Source organism: Phaenicophaeus curvirostris, unplaced genomic scaffold (assembly GCF_032191515.1).
Source record: "Phaenicophaeus curvirostris isolate KB17595 unplaced genomic scaffold, BPBGC_Pcur_1.0 scaffold_93, whole genome shotgun sequence".
In the NCBI taxonomy this organism is placed as follows: Eukaryota; Metazoa; Chordata; class Aves; order Cuculiformes; family Cuculidae; genus Phaenicophaeus; species Phaenicophaeus curvirostris.
Window position 1 is genome coordinate 536839 of NW_027206715.1, and position 13993 is coordinate 550831.

At 59.8% G+C, this 13993-nt stretch overlaps 1 protein-coding gene across 1 annotated transcript in view; it reads right to left on the reverse strand.

The window, feature by feature from the left end:
* Nucleotides 1-13993, reverse strand: part of RYR1 (ryanodine receptor 1) — a 129512-nt gene that overhangs the window by 20324 nt on the left and 95195 nt on the right. The window contains 16 exon segments of the mRNA XM_069882232.1: nt 852-903; nt 1020-1120; nt 2081-2163; nt 2225-2381; nt 3151-3285; nt 3787-3933; nt 4087-4147; nt 4562-4692; nt 4797-4839; nt 5032-5162; nt 7039-7257; nt 8214-8300; nt 8470-8605; nt 8737-8804; nt 10099-11429; nt 12736-12817. Coding sequence (XP_069738333.1) covers nt 852-903; nt 1020-1120; nt 2081-2163; nt 2225-2381; nt 3151-3285; nt 3787-3933; nt 4087-4147; nt 4562-4692; nt 4797-4839; nt 5032-5162; nt 7039-7257; nt 8214-8300; nt 8470-8605; nt 8737-8804; nt 10099-11429; nt 12736-12817 — 2964 coding nt within the window.

Below are 13993 nucleotides of genomic sequence, written 5' to 3' on the forward strand. Positions count from 1 at the left end.
GGGGGTTATATTTTTTTGGGGGGGGGGGGTCACCCCAACTGATCCTCGTATTGTTTGCGGAAACAATCTCCGGCCGGGAAGAAATCCCAGCAGCGCTCCTGGTACATCTTCCACACGTACGACTCCTGGGGGGGGGCAATTAATGAATTAACAGGGGGGTAATTAATGATTCATAAAGGGGGGGGGATGTGAATGGAAAGGGAGGACACCCACCCCCCCATTTACCTCCTTTTCCCCCCCACTTGCCCCCCCACCCCCATTTACCCCCCATTTTACCCCCTCATTTGCCCCCCAATCCCCTTTTACCCCCCCCATTTGCCCCCCCCCGGGCCATTTTACCCCCCAATTTGCCCCCCATCCCCATTTAGCCCCCCCTTTTTGCCCCCCCGGGCCATTTTACCCCCCCTTTTCCCCCCACTTGCCCCCCCATCCCCATTTACCCCCCATTTGCCCCCCCATTTACCCCCCCTTTTTGCCCCCAATCCCCATTTTACCCCCCCATTTGCCCCCCAATCCCCTTTTACCCCCCCATTTGCCCCCCAATCCCCATTTTACCCCTCCATTTGCCCCCCAATCCCCTGTTACCCCCTCCAATTGCCCCCCCCGGGCCATTTTACCCCCCCATTCCCCCCCAATCCCCATTTTACCCCCCCATTTGCCCCCCCAGGGTCATTTTACCCCCCCATTTGCCCCCCAATCCCCATTTTACCCCCCCATTTGCCCCCCAATCCCCATTTTACCCCCCCCATTTGCCCCCCAATACCCATTTTAACCCCCCTTTTGCCCCCCAATCCCCTTTTACCCCCCCTTTTTGCCCCCCCATGAGCCATTTGCCCCCCCCCTTGCCCCACCTGCCCCGTGTGCTCCGTCTCGTCCTTATTGATCAAATACATCAGGAAAAACCTGCGGAAAGAGGGGGGTTTTGGGGGTCACCCGCCGGGTTTGGGGCTCGGGGGGGGGGGCTTTGCCCCCATTTACCCCCCTAATTGCCCCCCCCCGGTTAATTGCCCCCCCCTCACATGTAGTTGGCCAGGTTGTGCTCCTCCAGCGTGTGGGTCTCGAAGCCGTGGGGCGTCGTGTCGAAATAATCCGAGCCGATCCCGCAGATGAAACACTTCGTCTGGGGGGGGGGGACACGGTTGGGGGGGACACAGAGACCCCCCCAAAAAAACCACCTCAAAAACCCTCAAAAAACCAAAAAAAAACCCCAAAAAAACCCAAAACCCTCCCAAAAAAACACCAACTCCCCATAGGAAAAAACAATTCCCCCACAAAAATATCAAAAAACCCTAAAAAACCCTCCAAAAATACCCTCAAAAAACAAAAAAAAACCCAAAAAAACCCAAAACCCTCCCAAAAAACACCAACTCCCCACAAAAAAACCCAAATCCCCCCCAAAAACTCAAAAAACCCTCCAAAAAAACCCTCAAAAAACCCAAAAAACCCAAAAAAACCCAAAACCCTCCCAAAAAAACACCAACTCCCCATAGGAAAAAACAATTCCCCCCAAAAATATCAAAAAACCCTAAAAACCCTCCAAAAAACCCTCAAAAAACCAAAAAAACCCAAAAAACCCCAAAACCCTCCCAAAAAACCCCAACTCCCCACAAAAAAAAACCAAATCCCCTCAAAAAAACCCCCAAAACCCCTAAAAACCCCTCCAAAAAACCACTAAACCCTCCCACTCCCCCCCCAAAAAACCTAAAAACCTCTCAAAATACAAAAAAAACCCCAAAACCCTCCCAAAAAACACCAACTCCCCACAAAAAAACCCAAATCCCCCCCAAAAAAATCCAAATCCCCCCAAAAAAAACCCAACCCCCCTCCAAAAAAACCCAAAAAACCCTAAAAAACCCTCAAAAAAACCCCTAAACCCTCCGACCCCCCAAAAAACCTTCAAAAAACCCCAAAAAACCCGCAAACCCTCCCAAAAAATACCACCCCCCCAAAAAAAAAACCCCAAACCCCCCCAAAAACCCCAAAAATCCCCTTTTTGCCCCCCCCCTCACTTTTTACCCCCCCCAGGACCCCCAACCCCCCTTTTTGCCCCCCCCCACTTTTTTTTACCCCCCCCCCTCACCTCCATGTCCTCCTTGACCTGCTCCTGCTGGTCCCTCAGCTCCCGAAGGCGTCGATGATGAGACCTAAAACCAGGGGTTTGACCTCAAAATCAAGAATTTTGAGGGGGGGACACCCCAAAAAAATAAATAGCCCCCCCCCAAACCTTGTATGATGGCGAGGAGGATGACGATGACGAAGAAGAAGAAGGTGATGTCGAAGACGACGCGATAGAGCTCGTAGTCGTCCCCCGCGGGGTCCTCGATCTCGTCCCCGATGCCCCCCCCGGCCCGGACCCCCACGTACATGTGGAACAGGTAGCACTGAGGTGGGGGGGGACACCCACAAAATGATGAGGATGGGGGTCACGGGACCCCAAAAAAACGCGATCGGGGACCTCGAAAAGCCCATAAAGACCTTCGGGAACCTTCGAAACCCAACAGGGACCTCCAGGAAGCTCAAGGAACTTGAAGGTCTATGGGGACCCACCAAGATCTTCTCACCTCAGGACCTTCTGGAACCCCCAAACCACTCAGATGCCCCCAAATCCCCCCCCCAGGACCCCAAAAGCCCCATAGGGACCTCCAGGAACCTCCAAAACCCAACAGGGACCCCCCGAGATGCCTCCAGGACCACTAGGGCCACTCTGAAGCCCCTTGAGATGCCTCCAGGACCACTAGGGCCCCCCCAAAGCCCCCCGAGATGCCTCCAGGACCACTAGGGCCCCCCCAAAGCCCCCCGAGATGCCTCCAGGACCACTAGGGCCCCTCCAAAGCCCCTTGAGATGCCTCCAGGACCACTAGGGCCCCCTCAAAGCCCCTTGAGATGCCTCCAGGACCACTAGGGCCCCTCCAAAGCCCCTTGAGATGCCTCCAGGACCACTAGGGCCCCTCCAAAGCCCCTTGAGATGCCTCCAGGACCACTAGGGCCCCTCCAAAGCCCCTTGAGATGCCTCCAGGACCACTAGGGCCCCTCCAAAGCCCCCCGAGATGCCTCCAGGACCACTAGGGCCACTCCGAAGCCCCCCGAGATGCCTCCAGGACCATTAGGGCACCCCCCAAACCCCCCCGAGATGCTTCCAGGACCACTCACGGTCATCATGTCGTCGCACTTCATGTCGGGCTCGTCCTCGTCCTCGCTCTTGTTGTAGAACTTGCGGAAGAAGTTGAAGGCCACCACGGTGTAGAGGTAGACGACCACGGCCAGGAGCCCCACGGTCATGGCCAGCTGCCAGGGACACCACGGGGACCTCCATCACGGGGGGGTCCCACCACCTCCAGGTGCCACCAGGAGCACCCCAGGAACCTTGAAGATGCCTCCAAGTCCAACCCAGGGACCCTGAGACCCCCAGGACCGTCCCAAAGGTCCTGGAGACGCTGCCAGGACCATCTCATGGACTCCAGGACCACCTCAAAGCCCCCTGAGATGCCTCCAGGACCATCTCAAGGACTCCAGGACCATCTCAAGGATCCCAGGACCATCTCAAAGCCTCCAGAGATGCCTCCGGGACCATCTCAAAGACTCCAGGACCACCTCAAAGCCCCCTGAGATGCCTCCAGGAGCAGCTCATAGACCCCAGGACCATCTCAAAGCCCCCGGAGATGCCTCCAGAACCATCCCAGGCTCCTGAGATGCCTCCAGGACCAGCTCTTGGACCCCAGAATCACCTCGAAGCGTCCCCAGATGCCTCCAGGAGCAGGGGCTGGACCTCCTGGAGCTGCCACCCACCTGCTTCCCGTTGTGGGTGACGGAGGAGAGGATGGTTCGCAGGGTCTTGACGCCCATCGCGATGTCCAGGAGGTGGGAGGCGAAGAAGAAGTTGTTGTAGTGGCCCAGGAGGGACATGGCCATGTACCACGTCAGGTACAGGAAGGACTGGGGGGGACACGGGGGTCACCGGGGGACCGAGACCCCCAGAACCTCCTCCTGGTGGGACCCAGACCCCCAGAACCTCCTCCTGGTGGGACCCAGACCCCCAGAACCTCCTCCTGGTGGGACCCAGACCCCCAGAACCTCCTCGAAACTCACGTTATCCGTAAAGATGACCCCAAACTTCCAGATCTGGTACCGGATGTCGATGGACGTGATCCTGGGTGGAGAAACAAGGGTTCTGATGGGACGAAGACCCCAAACCACCGCCCCAAAGACCCCTGAGATGCCTCCAGGCCCACCATGACCACCCCACCCCCCCCGAGGTGCCCTCAGGTCCTCCACGATCCCCTGAGATGCCTCCAAGACCACCCCAAACCCTCTGAGATGCCTTCAGGACCTCCAGGAACCCCAGAGATGCCTCTAAGACCACCCCAAACCCCTCTGAGATGCCTTCAGGACCTCCAGGAACCCCAGAGATGCCTCCAAGACCACCCCAACCCCCCCTGAGATGCCTTCAGGACCTCCAGGAACCCCAGAGATGCCTCTAAGACCACCCCAAACCCCCCTGAGATGCCCTCAGGTCCTCCAGAACCCCCCCGCGAGGCCCGGGGGACCCCCACCCCCCACTAACCAGGAGAGGATGGAGGTGTCGGGGGGTCCCTTCTTCTCGCCGTGCGCCCCGATCTCCAGGCTGGCCAAGTCCATCCCCAGCAGCTCCGCGATTCGCTCCCGCCCGTAGATGTCCCCGTACTTCTCCAGCACCTTGGGGGGGGACACGGGGGGGGGGGGTCACCAGGAGACCCGGGGACCCCCCAGATTCACCAAACCCCCCCCCCCCAATGAACCCCCAAAGCCCCCAAACTCACCTTCCTCTTGACGAACTTGTCCCAGTAATTGCTGGGGAAGGACCTGGAGGGGGGGGGAGGGGGCGCTTTGAGTGCGTGACCCCCCTCCCAGTCCCCCCCAGTCCCTCCCAGTCCCCCCCAGTCCCTCCTAGTCTACCCAGTTCACCCCCAAAACCCCTCCAGTCCCCTCCCAGTTCTTCCCAGTCTCCCCCAGTGCCTCCCAGTCCCCTCCCAGTGCCTCCCAGTGCCCCCGTACTGGGCGTTGAGCACGAGCCGGTCCCACTGGCCCTTGACGTCGTCGTCGGGCGGCTGCTCGGTGATGTAGAGCCCCGAGAACTCCAGGCGCCGAGCAACCTCCTTCTCCCGCTTGAAGATCACCAGCGGGATCTGGGGACCCCGAAACCAACCAGAATCACCCCAAATCCAAACAAAATTGCCCCAAAATCGACCAGAACCAACCAGGAGCAACCAAAAGCAACCAAAAAATCAACAAAAATCAACCCAAACCAACCGAAATCCAACCAAAACCAAACAAAACCCAAACTAAACCAAACAAAACCAACCAAAAATCAAACTAAATCAACCAAAACCAACCAAAAACCAACCAAAAATCAAACTAAATCAACCAAAACCAACCAAAAACCAACCAAAAATCAAACTAAATCAACCAAAACCAACCAAAAACCAACCAAAAATCAAACTAAATCAACGAAAAATAAACCAAAACCAACCAAAATCAACCAAAATTACCAAAAACCAACCAAACCAACCAAAAATCAACCAAAACCAACCAAAATTAACCCAAAACCAACCAAAATCAACCAAAACCGACCAAAATTAACCCAAAACCAACCAAAATCAACCAAAACCGACCAAAATGACACCAAAACCAACCAAAATGACACCAAAACCAACCAAAACGACACCAAAACCAACCAAAACTACTCAAAAATCAACCCCAACCTTCCAAAAATGAACCCAAAATCAACCCAAACTAACCCGTCCAACCAAAAGCCCCCAAACCCAAGCAAAACTCAATCCAAAGCACCCCAAAACCAACCCAAACTACCCCAAAATGAAGAAAACTACACAAAATTCAACCAAAACCCGTCAAAATCAAGCAAAACTAACCAAAACTCAACCAAAACCAACGAAAACCCAACGGAAACCAAGGAAAAAGCAGCCAAACTCGATGAACACCAACCCAGAGCCACCAAAATCCATGAATACTCAACTGAGGTCAACGAAACCAACCCCGAAATCAAGAAAACGACCCCAAAACTCAACCAAAACCAACAAAAACTCAACAGAAACCAAGGAAAAAGCAACCAAACTCAACAAATACCAACCCAGAGCCACCAAAATCAACGAATACCCAACCGCGGTCAACGAAACCAACCCCGAAATCAAGAAAATGACCCCAAAACTCAACCAAAACCAACGAAAACTCAACAGAAACCAAGGAAAAAGCAGCCAAACTCAACAAATACCAACCCAGAGCAACCAAAATCCATGAATACTCAACTGTGGTCAACGAAACCAACCCCGAAATCAAGAAAACGACCCCAAAACTCAACCAAAACCAACGAAAACTCAACAGAAACCAAGGAAAAAGCAGCCAAACTCAACAAATACCAACCCAGAGCCACCAAAATCAACGAATACCCAACCACAGTCAACGAAACCAACCCCGAAATCAAGAAAATGACCCCAAAACTCAACCAAAACCAACGAAAACTCAACAGAAACCAAGGAAAAAGCAACCAAACTCGATGAACACCAACCCAGAGCCACCAAAATCAACGAATACCCAACCACAGTCAACGAAACCAACCCCGAAATCAAGAAAATGACCCCAAAACTCAACCAAAACCAACAAAAACTCAACAGAAACCAAGGAAAAAGCAACCCAACTCAACAAATACCAACCCAGAGCCACCAAAATCAACGAATACCCAACCACAGTCAACGAAACCAACCCTGAAATCAAGAAAATGACCCCAAAACTCAACCAAAACCAACGAAAACTCAACAGAAACCAAGGAAAAAGCAGCCAAACTCGATGAACACCAACCCAGAGCCACCAAAATCCATGAACACTCAACCGCGGTCAACGAAACCAACCCCGAAATCAAGAAAACAACCCCAAAACTCAACCAAAACTCAACCGAAGAGCAAGAAAACCACCCAAACCCACCTCAAACCCACCCCAAACCACCCCAAACTCCCCAAACGCGGCAAACCCACCCTGGTGGCCACCGACCTTGAGGCAGTTGTAGCCGATGATGCAGAGGAAGGCGACGAGCGTGTGGGCGAGCGCCAGGGCCTGCAGCGCCGGCTCCATGTAGCCCGAGCTCTCCTCCAGGCAGTAAAACACCTCGCGGGGCTCGGCCTCCTCCTCCTCCTCCGCTAGCCCCGAGCCCTCGGCCGCTAGCCCCGAGCCCTCCAGCCCCGGCCCCTCGCCGGGGGGGCGATCCGACACCTGGGGGGACAGCGGAGACCTTGGCTACCAACCCTGACCCCTTGACCACCAACTCTGAGCCCTTGGCTACCAACCCTGACCCCTTGGCTAACAACCTCGAGCCCTTGACCACCAACTCTGAGTCCTTGGCTACCAACCCTGACTCCTTGGCTACCAACCTTGACCCCTTACCTACCAACCTTGAGCCCTTGACCACCAATGCTGAGCCTTGACCACTGACTCTGAGCCCTTGGCTACCAACCTTGAGCCCTTGACCACCAACCCTGAGCCTTGACCACCAACTGTGAGACCTTGGCTACCAACCCTGACCCCTTGGCTACCAACCTTGACCCCTTGACCACCAACCCTGAGCCTTGACCACCAACCCTGAGCCTTGACCACCAACTCTGAGACCTTGGCTACCAACCCTGACCCCTTGGCTACCAACCTTGACCCCTTGACCACCAACCCTGAGCCTTGACCACCAACCCTGACCCCTGACCACCAACTCTGACCCCTTGGCTACCAACCCTGACTCCTTGGCTACCAACCTTGACCCCTTACCTACCAACCTTGAGCCCTTGACCACCAACCCTGAGCCTTGACCACCAACTCTGAGACCTTGGCTACCAACCCTGACCCCTTGGCTACCAACCTTGACCCCTTGACCACCAACCCTGAGCCTTGACCACCAACCCTGAGCCTTGACCACCACCCTGAGCCTTGACCACCAACCCTGACCCCTTGGCTACCAACCCTGACCCGTTGACCACCAACTCTGAGCCCTTGGCTACCAACCTTGACCCCTTGGCTACCAACCTTGACCCCTTGACCACCAACCTTGAGCCCTTGACCACCAACCCTGAGCCTTGACCACCAACCCTGACCCCTTGGCTACCAACCCTGACCCCTTGACCACCACCCCGACCCCTTGACCACCAACCCCGACCCCTTGGCTACCAGCCCCGACCCCGCACCTTGTAGAAGAGGAGGATGAAGTTGATGGCGAAGGCGAGGAAGAGCGCCAGGAACCGCAGGTTGTAGAAGTTGCGGGACAGGAAATTCTGTGGGGCAGGAGGACCCATAAGTGCCCCCCCAGCCCCACAAGTGACCCCCCCAGCCCCATAACTGCCCCCCCAGCCCCATAACTGCCCCCCCTCAGCCCCACAAGTGCCCCCCCAGCCCCATAAGTGCCCCCCCCAGCCCCACAAGTGCCCCCCCTCGCCCCCTTACCAGGAACTTCACCCTCTGCACCTCCAGCTCGCCCCACACCTCCAGGCCGCCCTCAGCCGTGGGGTCCCTGCGCGGCGCCGTGGGTCGCCGTGGGGCAGGGGTCCCGGGCCCCCCCTCCTTCTCCCCATTCTCAGCACTGGGGAGAGGGGGCAGAGTTGGGGGGGGGGGGGTCATTGGGGACCCCCCCTGCCCCATAGATCCGTGGGGCCACCCCCCTCCCCCCAGCCCCCAGCCCTGCCCCATAGATTCTGTGGGTCCCGTGCTCACTCGGCCTTCTCCCCCTCGTCTTCCTCGTCCTTCTTCTCCTCCTCCTCCTCCTCCTTCTCCAGCTCGTCCTGTGGGGCAGGACCCATAGAGTGACCCTGCCCCATAGAGTGACCCTGCCCCATAGTGACCCAGCCCCACAGAGCCCCACTGCCCCATAGAGTGACCCTGCCCCATAGAGCCCCACTGACCCATAGAGTGACCCTGCCCCATAGTGACCCTGCCCCATAGAGCCCCACTGCCCCATAGAGCCCCCCTGCCCCATAGAGCCCCACTGACCCCTAGAGCCCCACTGACCCATAGAGCCCCACTGACCCATAGAGTGACCCTGCCCCATAGAGTGACCCTGCCCCATAGTGGCCCTGCCCCATAGAGTGACCCTGCCCCATAGTGACCCTGCCCCATAGAGTGACCCTGCCCCATAGTGACCCTGCCCCATAGAGTGACCCTGCCCCATAGAGCCCCACTGCCCCATAGAGCCCCACTGACCCATAGTGACCCTGCCCCACAGAGCCCCACTGCCCCATAGAGCCCCACTGACCCATAGCACCCTGCCCCATAGAGCCCCACTGACCCATAGAACCCCACTGACCCATAGAGTGACCCTGCCCCATAGAGCCCCTCTGCCCCATAGAGCCCCACTGACCCATAGCACCCTGACCCATAGAGCCCCACTGACCCAAGCCCCCCTGCCCCATAGAGCCCCACTGACCCATAGCACCCTGACCCATAGAGCCCCACTGACCCATAGTGACCCTGCCCCATAGAGCCCCACTGACCCCTAGAGCCCCACTGACCCATAGCCACCCTGACCCATAGAGCCCCACTGACCCATAGCACCCAGCCCCATAGAGCCCCACTGACCCATAGTGACCCTGCCCCATAGAGCCCCACTGACCCCTAGAGCCCCACTGACCCATAGAGTGACCCTGCCCCATAGAGCCCCACTGACCCATAGAGTGACCCTGCCCCATAGAGCCCCACTGACCCATAGCCACCCTGCCCCACACTCCCAGCCCCACATCCCCCCCTGCCCCACATCCCCCTCTAGCCCCCCAGCCCCACATCCCCCAGCCCCACACCCCCTGCCCCCCATCCCCATATTCTCTGCCCCAGATCCCCACACCCCTGCCCCACATCCCCCTCTAGCCCCACATCTCCCCCGCCCCACATCCCCACACCCCCTGCCCCACATCCCCCAGCCCCACATCCCCATATCCCCCTCTAGCCCCCCATCCCCAGCCCCCCATCCCCACACCCCCTGCCCCACATCCCCCTCTAGCCCCACATCTCCACCCCCCTAGCCCCCCAGCCCCCCATCCCCACGCCCCCAGCCCCCCACTCCCTGCCCCACCGCCCTCGTACCCCACCCCTCCTGGGTGCCGCGGGGCTTCCGTCGGGCGTGGGGGGATCGCTGGGGGGCTCCCCGATATCCCCGAGCCCCCCGGGCGCCTCGGGGGGCCTGGGCAGCAGCTCCTTGCGCCCCACGGCTCGCTCGGCCTCCTCCTCCTCCTCCTCCTTCCGCTCTTCGTCCCGCAGCCCCTCGCCCGCGTCCTCCTCCTCGTCCTCCTCCTTGTCCCCCTCCTCGCCGTCCCCCTCCCCGCGGGGCAGCGCGGGGGCCGGGGGGGTCTCCTCGCCGCCCCCCACGGCGTCGTGCGTGGGGTCGGGCATGTCGGCCAGGAGCTCGGCCAGGGCCAGGCGCTGGGCGCCCTCCACCCAGGTGCCCCCGAAGAGCGAGACCCACGCCACGCGGCCCACGGCGGCCGCCGCGCCCCACGCGCCCCACGCCAGCCCCGCGGCCGCCCTCCCGCCGGCCCGAGCCGCCTCCAGCGCCAGCTCCCGGCCCGGCCGGCGCCGCCAGCGCCTCAGCCGCCTCCTCCAAGCTTGGGGAGACCCCAAGACGCCGACCCAGGTCCCGCGCCCCGCGGAGACGTCGCCCCGCGCCGCCGCCTCGCCGCCTTCCGCCGCCGCCGCCTCCTCCGTCTCGTCCGCCTCGTCGCCCTCGTCCTGGTCGCGCCGAGCGGCCTCGTCGTCCTCGGAGAGGCGCGCGGCGATCTGCATCTCGAAGATGGTGTCCTCGCAGAAGTTGACGAAGAGCTCCATCTTCTCGGCTTCGCCGCCCTCGTTGACCACGTCGAAGATGAACTGGCGCTTGGACTCCTTGACCTGCGGCATCTCCCACTGCGCCTTGTTGGCGGCGCTGATCTCGAAGTAGAGGCGCTCGATGCGCCGCGCGGCCCCCATGATCTCGATGCGGCCCAGGAAGGGGCGGAAATACTCGAGGACGCTCTCCGCCTGCTCCAGGAAGGTGCGGAGCCGCTGGTCGTGGGGCACGTGCTCGGCCAGGTTGGTGAGCAGCACGGCCACGTTGAAGCCGATGTCGCGGGCGGGTTCCTCGAAGCGGCCGGCAAAGGCCTCCACGTCGATCATCTCGTTCTCGTCGGCCTCAGAGCACGAGAGGAGGAACTGGATCTCGGCGGGTTCGTACTGCTTCTGGCTGTCCATGGCCTTCTGGAAATCCTTCTTGGAGATGAGGCCCCGCGGGTCCGAGACGTAGTGCCGGAAGGCGTCCGAGGAGACGATGTCGCGCAGCTTGAGGAACATGTCGAAGAACTTGAGGATCATGGTGACGTTGCTGGACGACTCCACCAGCATGTCCACCATCTGCCGCGCGATGGTGCCGTTCACCACGTTCCCTGGGGGAGAAGCCGGGGCGGGGGGGGACACGCGTCAGGGCCTGGGGGGGGGTCTCGGTGGCCCAGGACGCCCCCAGGGCCACCGGGGATGGGGTGGAGGAGGCTGGAGAGCGAGGGGACATCCTGAGGGCTGGGGGACACCACGGGGAGGGAGGGGACACCTGGGATGGTCAAGGGCCACCTGGAGAGTGAGGGGACATCTGGGATGGTCGGGGCCACCTGGAGAGTGAGGGGACACCTGGAGAGTGAGGGGACACCTGGGATGGTCAAGGGACATCTCAGATGGTCAAGGGACACCTGGGATGGTCAAGGGCCACCTGGAGAGTCAGGGGACACCTGGGATGGTCAAGGGACACCTGGAGAGTGAGGGGACACCTGGAGAGTGAGGGGCCACCTGGGATGGTCAAGGGACACCTTGGATGGTCAAGGGCCACCTGGAGAGTAAGGGGACACCTGGAGAGTGAGGGGCCACCTTGGATGGTCAAGGGCCACCTGGAGAGTAAGGGGACACCTGGAGAGTGAGGGGACACCTGGGATGGTCAAGGGACATCTCAGATGGTCAAGGGACACCTGGGATGGTCAAGGGCCACCTGGAGAGTCAGGGGACACCTGGGATGGTCAAGGGACACCTGGAGAGTGAGGGGACACCTGGAGAGTGAGGGGCCACCTGGGATGGTCAAGGGACACCTTGGATGGTCAAGGGCCACCTGGAGAGTCAGGGGACACCTGGGATGGTCAAGGGCCACCTGGAGAGTGAGGGGACACCTGGAGAGTAAGGGGACACCTGGGATGGTCAAGGGACACCTGGAGAGTGAGGGGACACCTGGAGAGTAAGGGGACACCTGGGATGGTCAAGGGACACCTGGAGAGTGAGGGGACACCTGGGATGGTCAAGGGACACCTGGAGAGTGAGGGGACACCTGGAGAGTAAGGAGACACCTGGGATGGTCAAGGGACACCTGGAGAGTGAGGGGACACCTGGGATGGTCAAGGGACACCTGGAGAGTGAGGGGACACCTGGAGAGTAAGGGGACACCTGGGATGGTCAAGGGACACCTGGAGAGTGAGGGGACACCTGGGATGGTCAAGGGACACCTGGAGAGTGAGGGGACACCTGGAGAGTAAGGGGACACCTGGGATGGTCAAGGGACACCTGGGATGGTCAGGGGCCACCTGGAGAGTGAAGGGACACCTGGGATGGTCAAGGGCCACCTCGTATGGACAAGGGACACCTGGAGACCTCGTCCTGGGGTCCCCCCGGGGGTCTGGGTGGCCTGGGGCCCCCGTGGACGGTGCCGTCCCCCACCTTCCAGCAGGGACAGCAGCATCACCACCATGTCCTTCTGGAGGTCCAGCAGCTCCTTCAGGAGCCCGATCTGGCTCGAGTCCTGCTGGGACGAGAGGTCCCTCCATGAACCCGAGGTGACCCCCCCAATCCGCCGAGACCCCCCGCACCCCGTTCCGCGGGGGACACCCCCAGGATGAGCCCGACGGGGGGTGGTGGCCCCCCAGACCCACGTAGCAGCCAAGCCGGGGTGGGTGGTGGGATCAGGGGGGGCTTCGCCATGCTGGGGGGGGGTCAGCGAGGTCCATGCGGGGTTGGGGGGGTCTCAGGCCGTGCTTACGCCCGTCCGGGGTCCCGGCGCTCGGCCCGTCTGGCAGCAGGGGGGGCAGAAAGGTCCATCAGAACCAGCTCGGGGGGGTTATGGGGGCACCTCATGGGGTTTTGAGGCCCCACCGGGGCGGTTGGGGGGCCCACAGGGGCATTTTGGGGACCCTCGTGGTGTTTTGAGATCCTCGCATGGGGTTTTGGGGTCTCACCGTGGTGTTTTGGGGACCCTCATGGGGCTTTGACGTCCTACTGTGATGTTTTGAGGCTCCACCGGGGCGGTTGGGGGGCCCACGGTGGCATTTTGGGGACCCTCGTGTGGGGTTTTGGGGTCTCACCGTGGGGTTTTGGGACCCTCATGGGGCTTTGAGGTCCTACTCTGGTGTTTTGAGGTTGCCCCATAGTGTTTTGGGGTCTCATCACGGAGTTTTGAGGACCCTCATGGGGTTTTGGGGACCCTCGTGGCGTTTTGAGATCCCCTCGTGCTGTTTTGGGGTCTCACCGTGGGGTTTTGGGGACCCTCATGGGGCTTTGAGGTCCTACTCTGGTGTTTTGAGATCCCCTCGTGCTGTTTTGGGGTCTCACCATGGCATTTTAGGGACCCTCATGGGGCTTTGAGGTCCTACTCTGGTGTTTTGAGGCTGCCCCGTAGTGTTTTGGGGTCACTTCATGGAGTTTTGAGGACCCTCGTGGCATTTTGAGATCCCCTCATGGTGTTTTGGGGTCTCACCACGGGGTTTTGAGGACCCTTATGGGTTTTTAGGACCCTCATGGGGGTTTGAGGTTGCCCTGTGGGGTTTTGGGGTCCCACCATGGGGTTTTGGGGTCCCACCATGGGGTTTTGGGGTCCTCCTGTGATGTTTTGGGGTCCCACCTCGGCGTCGTGGGGTCCCCGCAGCCTGGGGGGCCCTTCGGGTGCCCAAGGGGATGGGTTGAAGGTCCTGAAGGAGCCGCT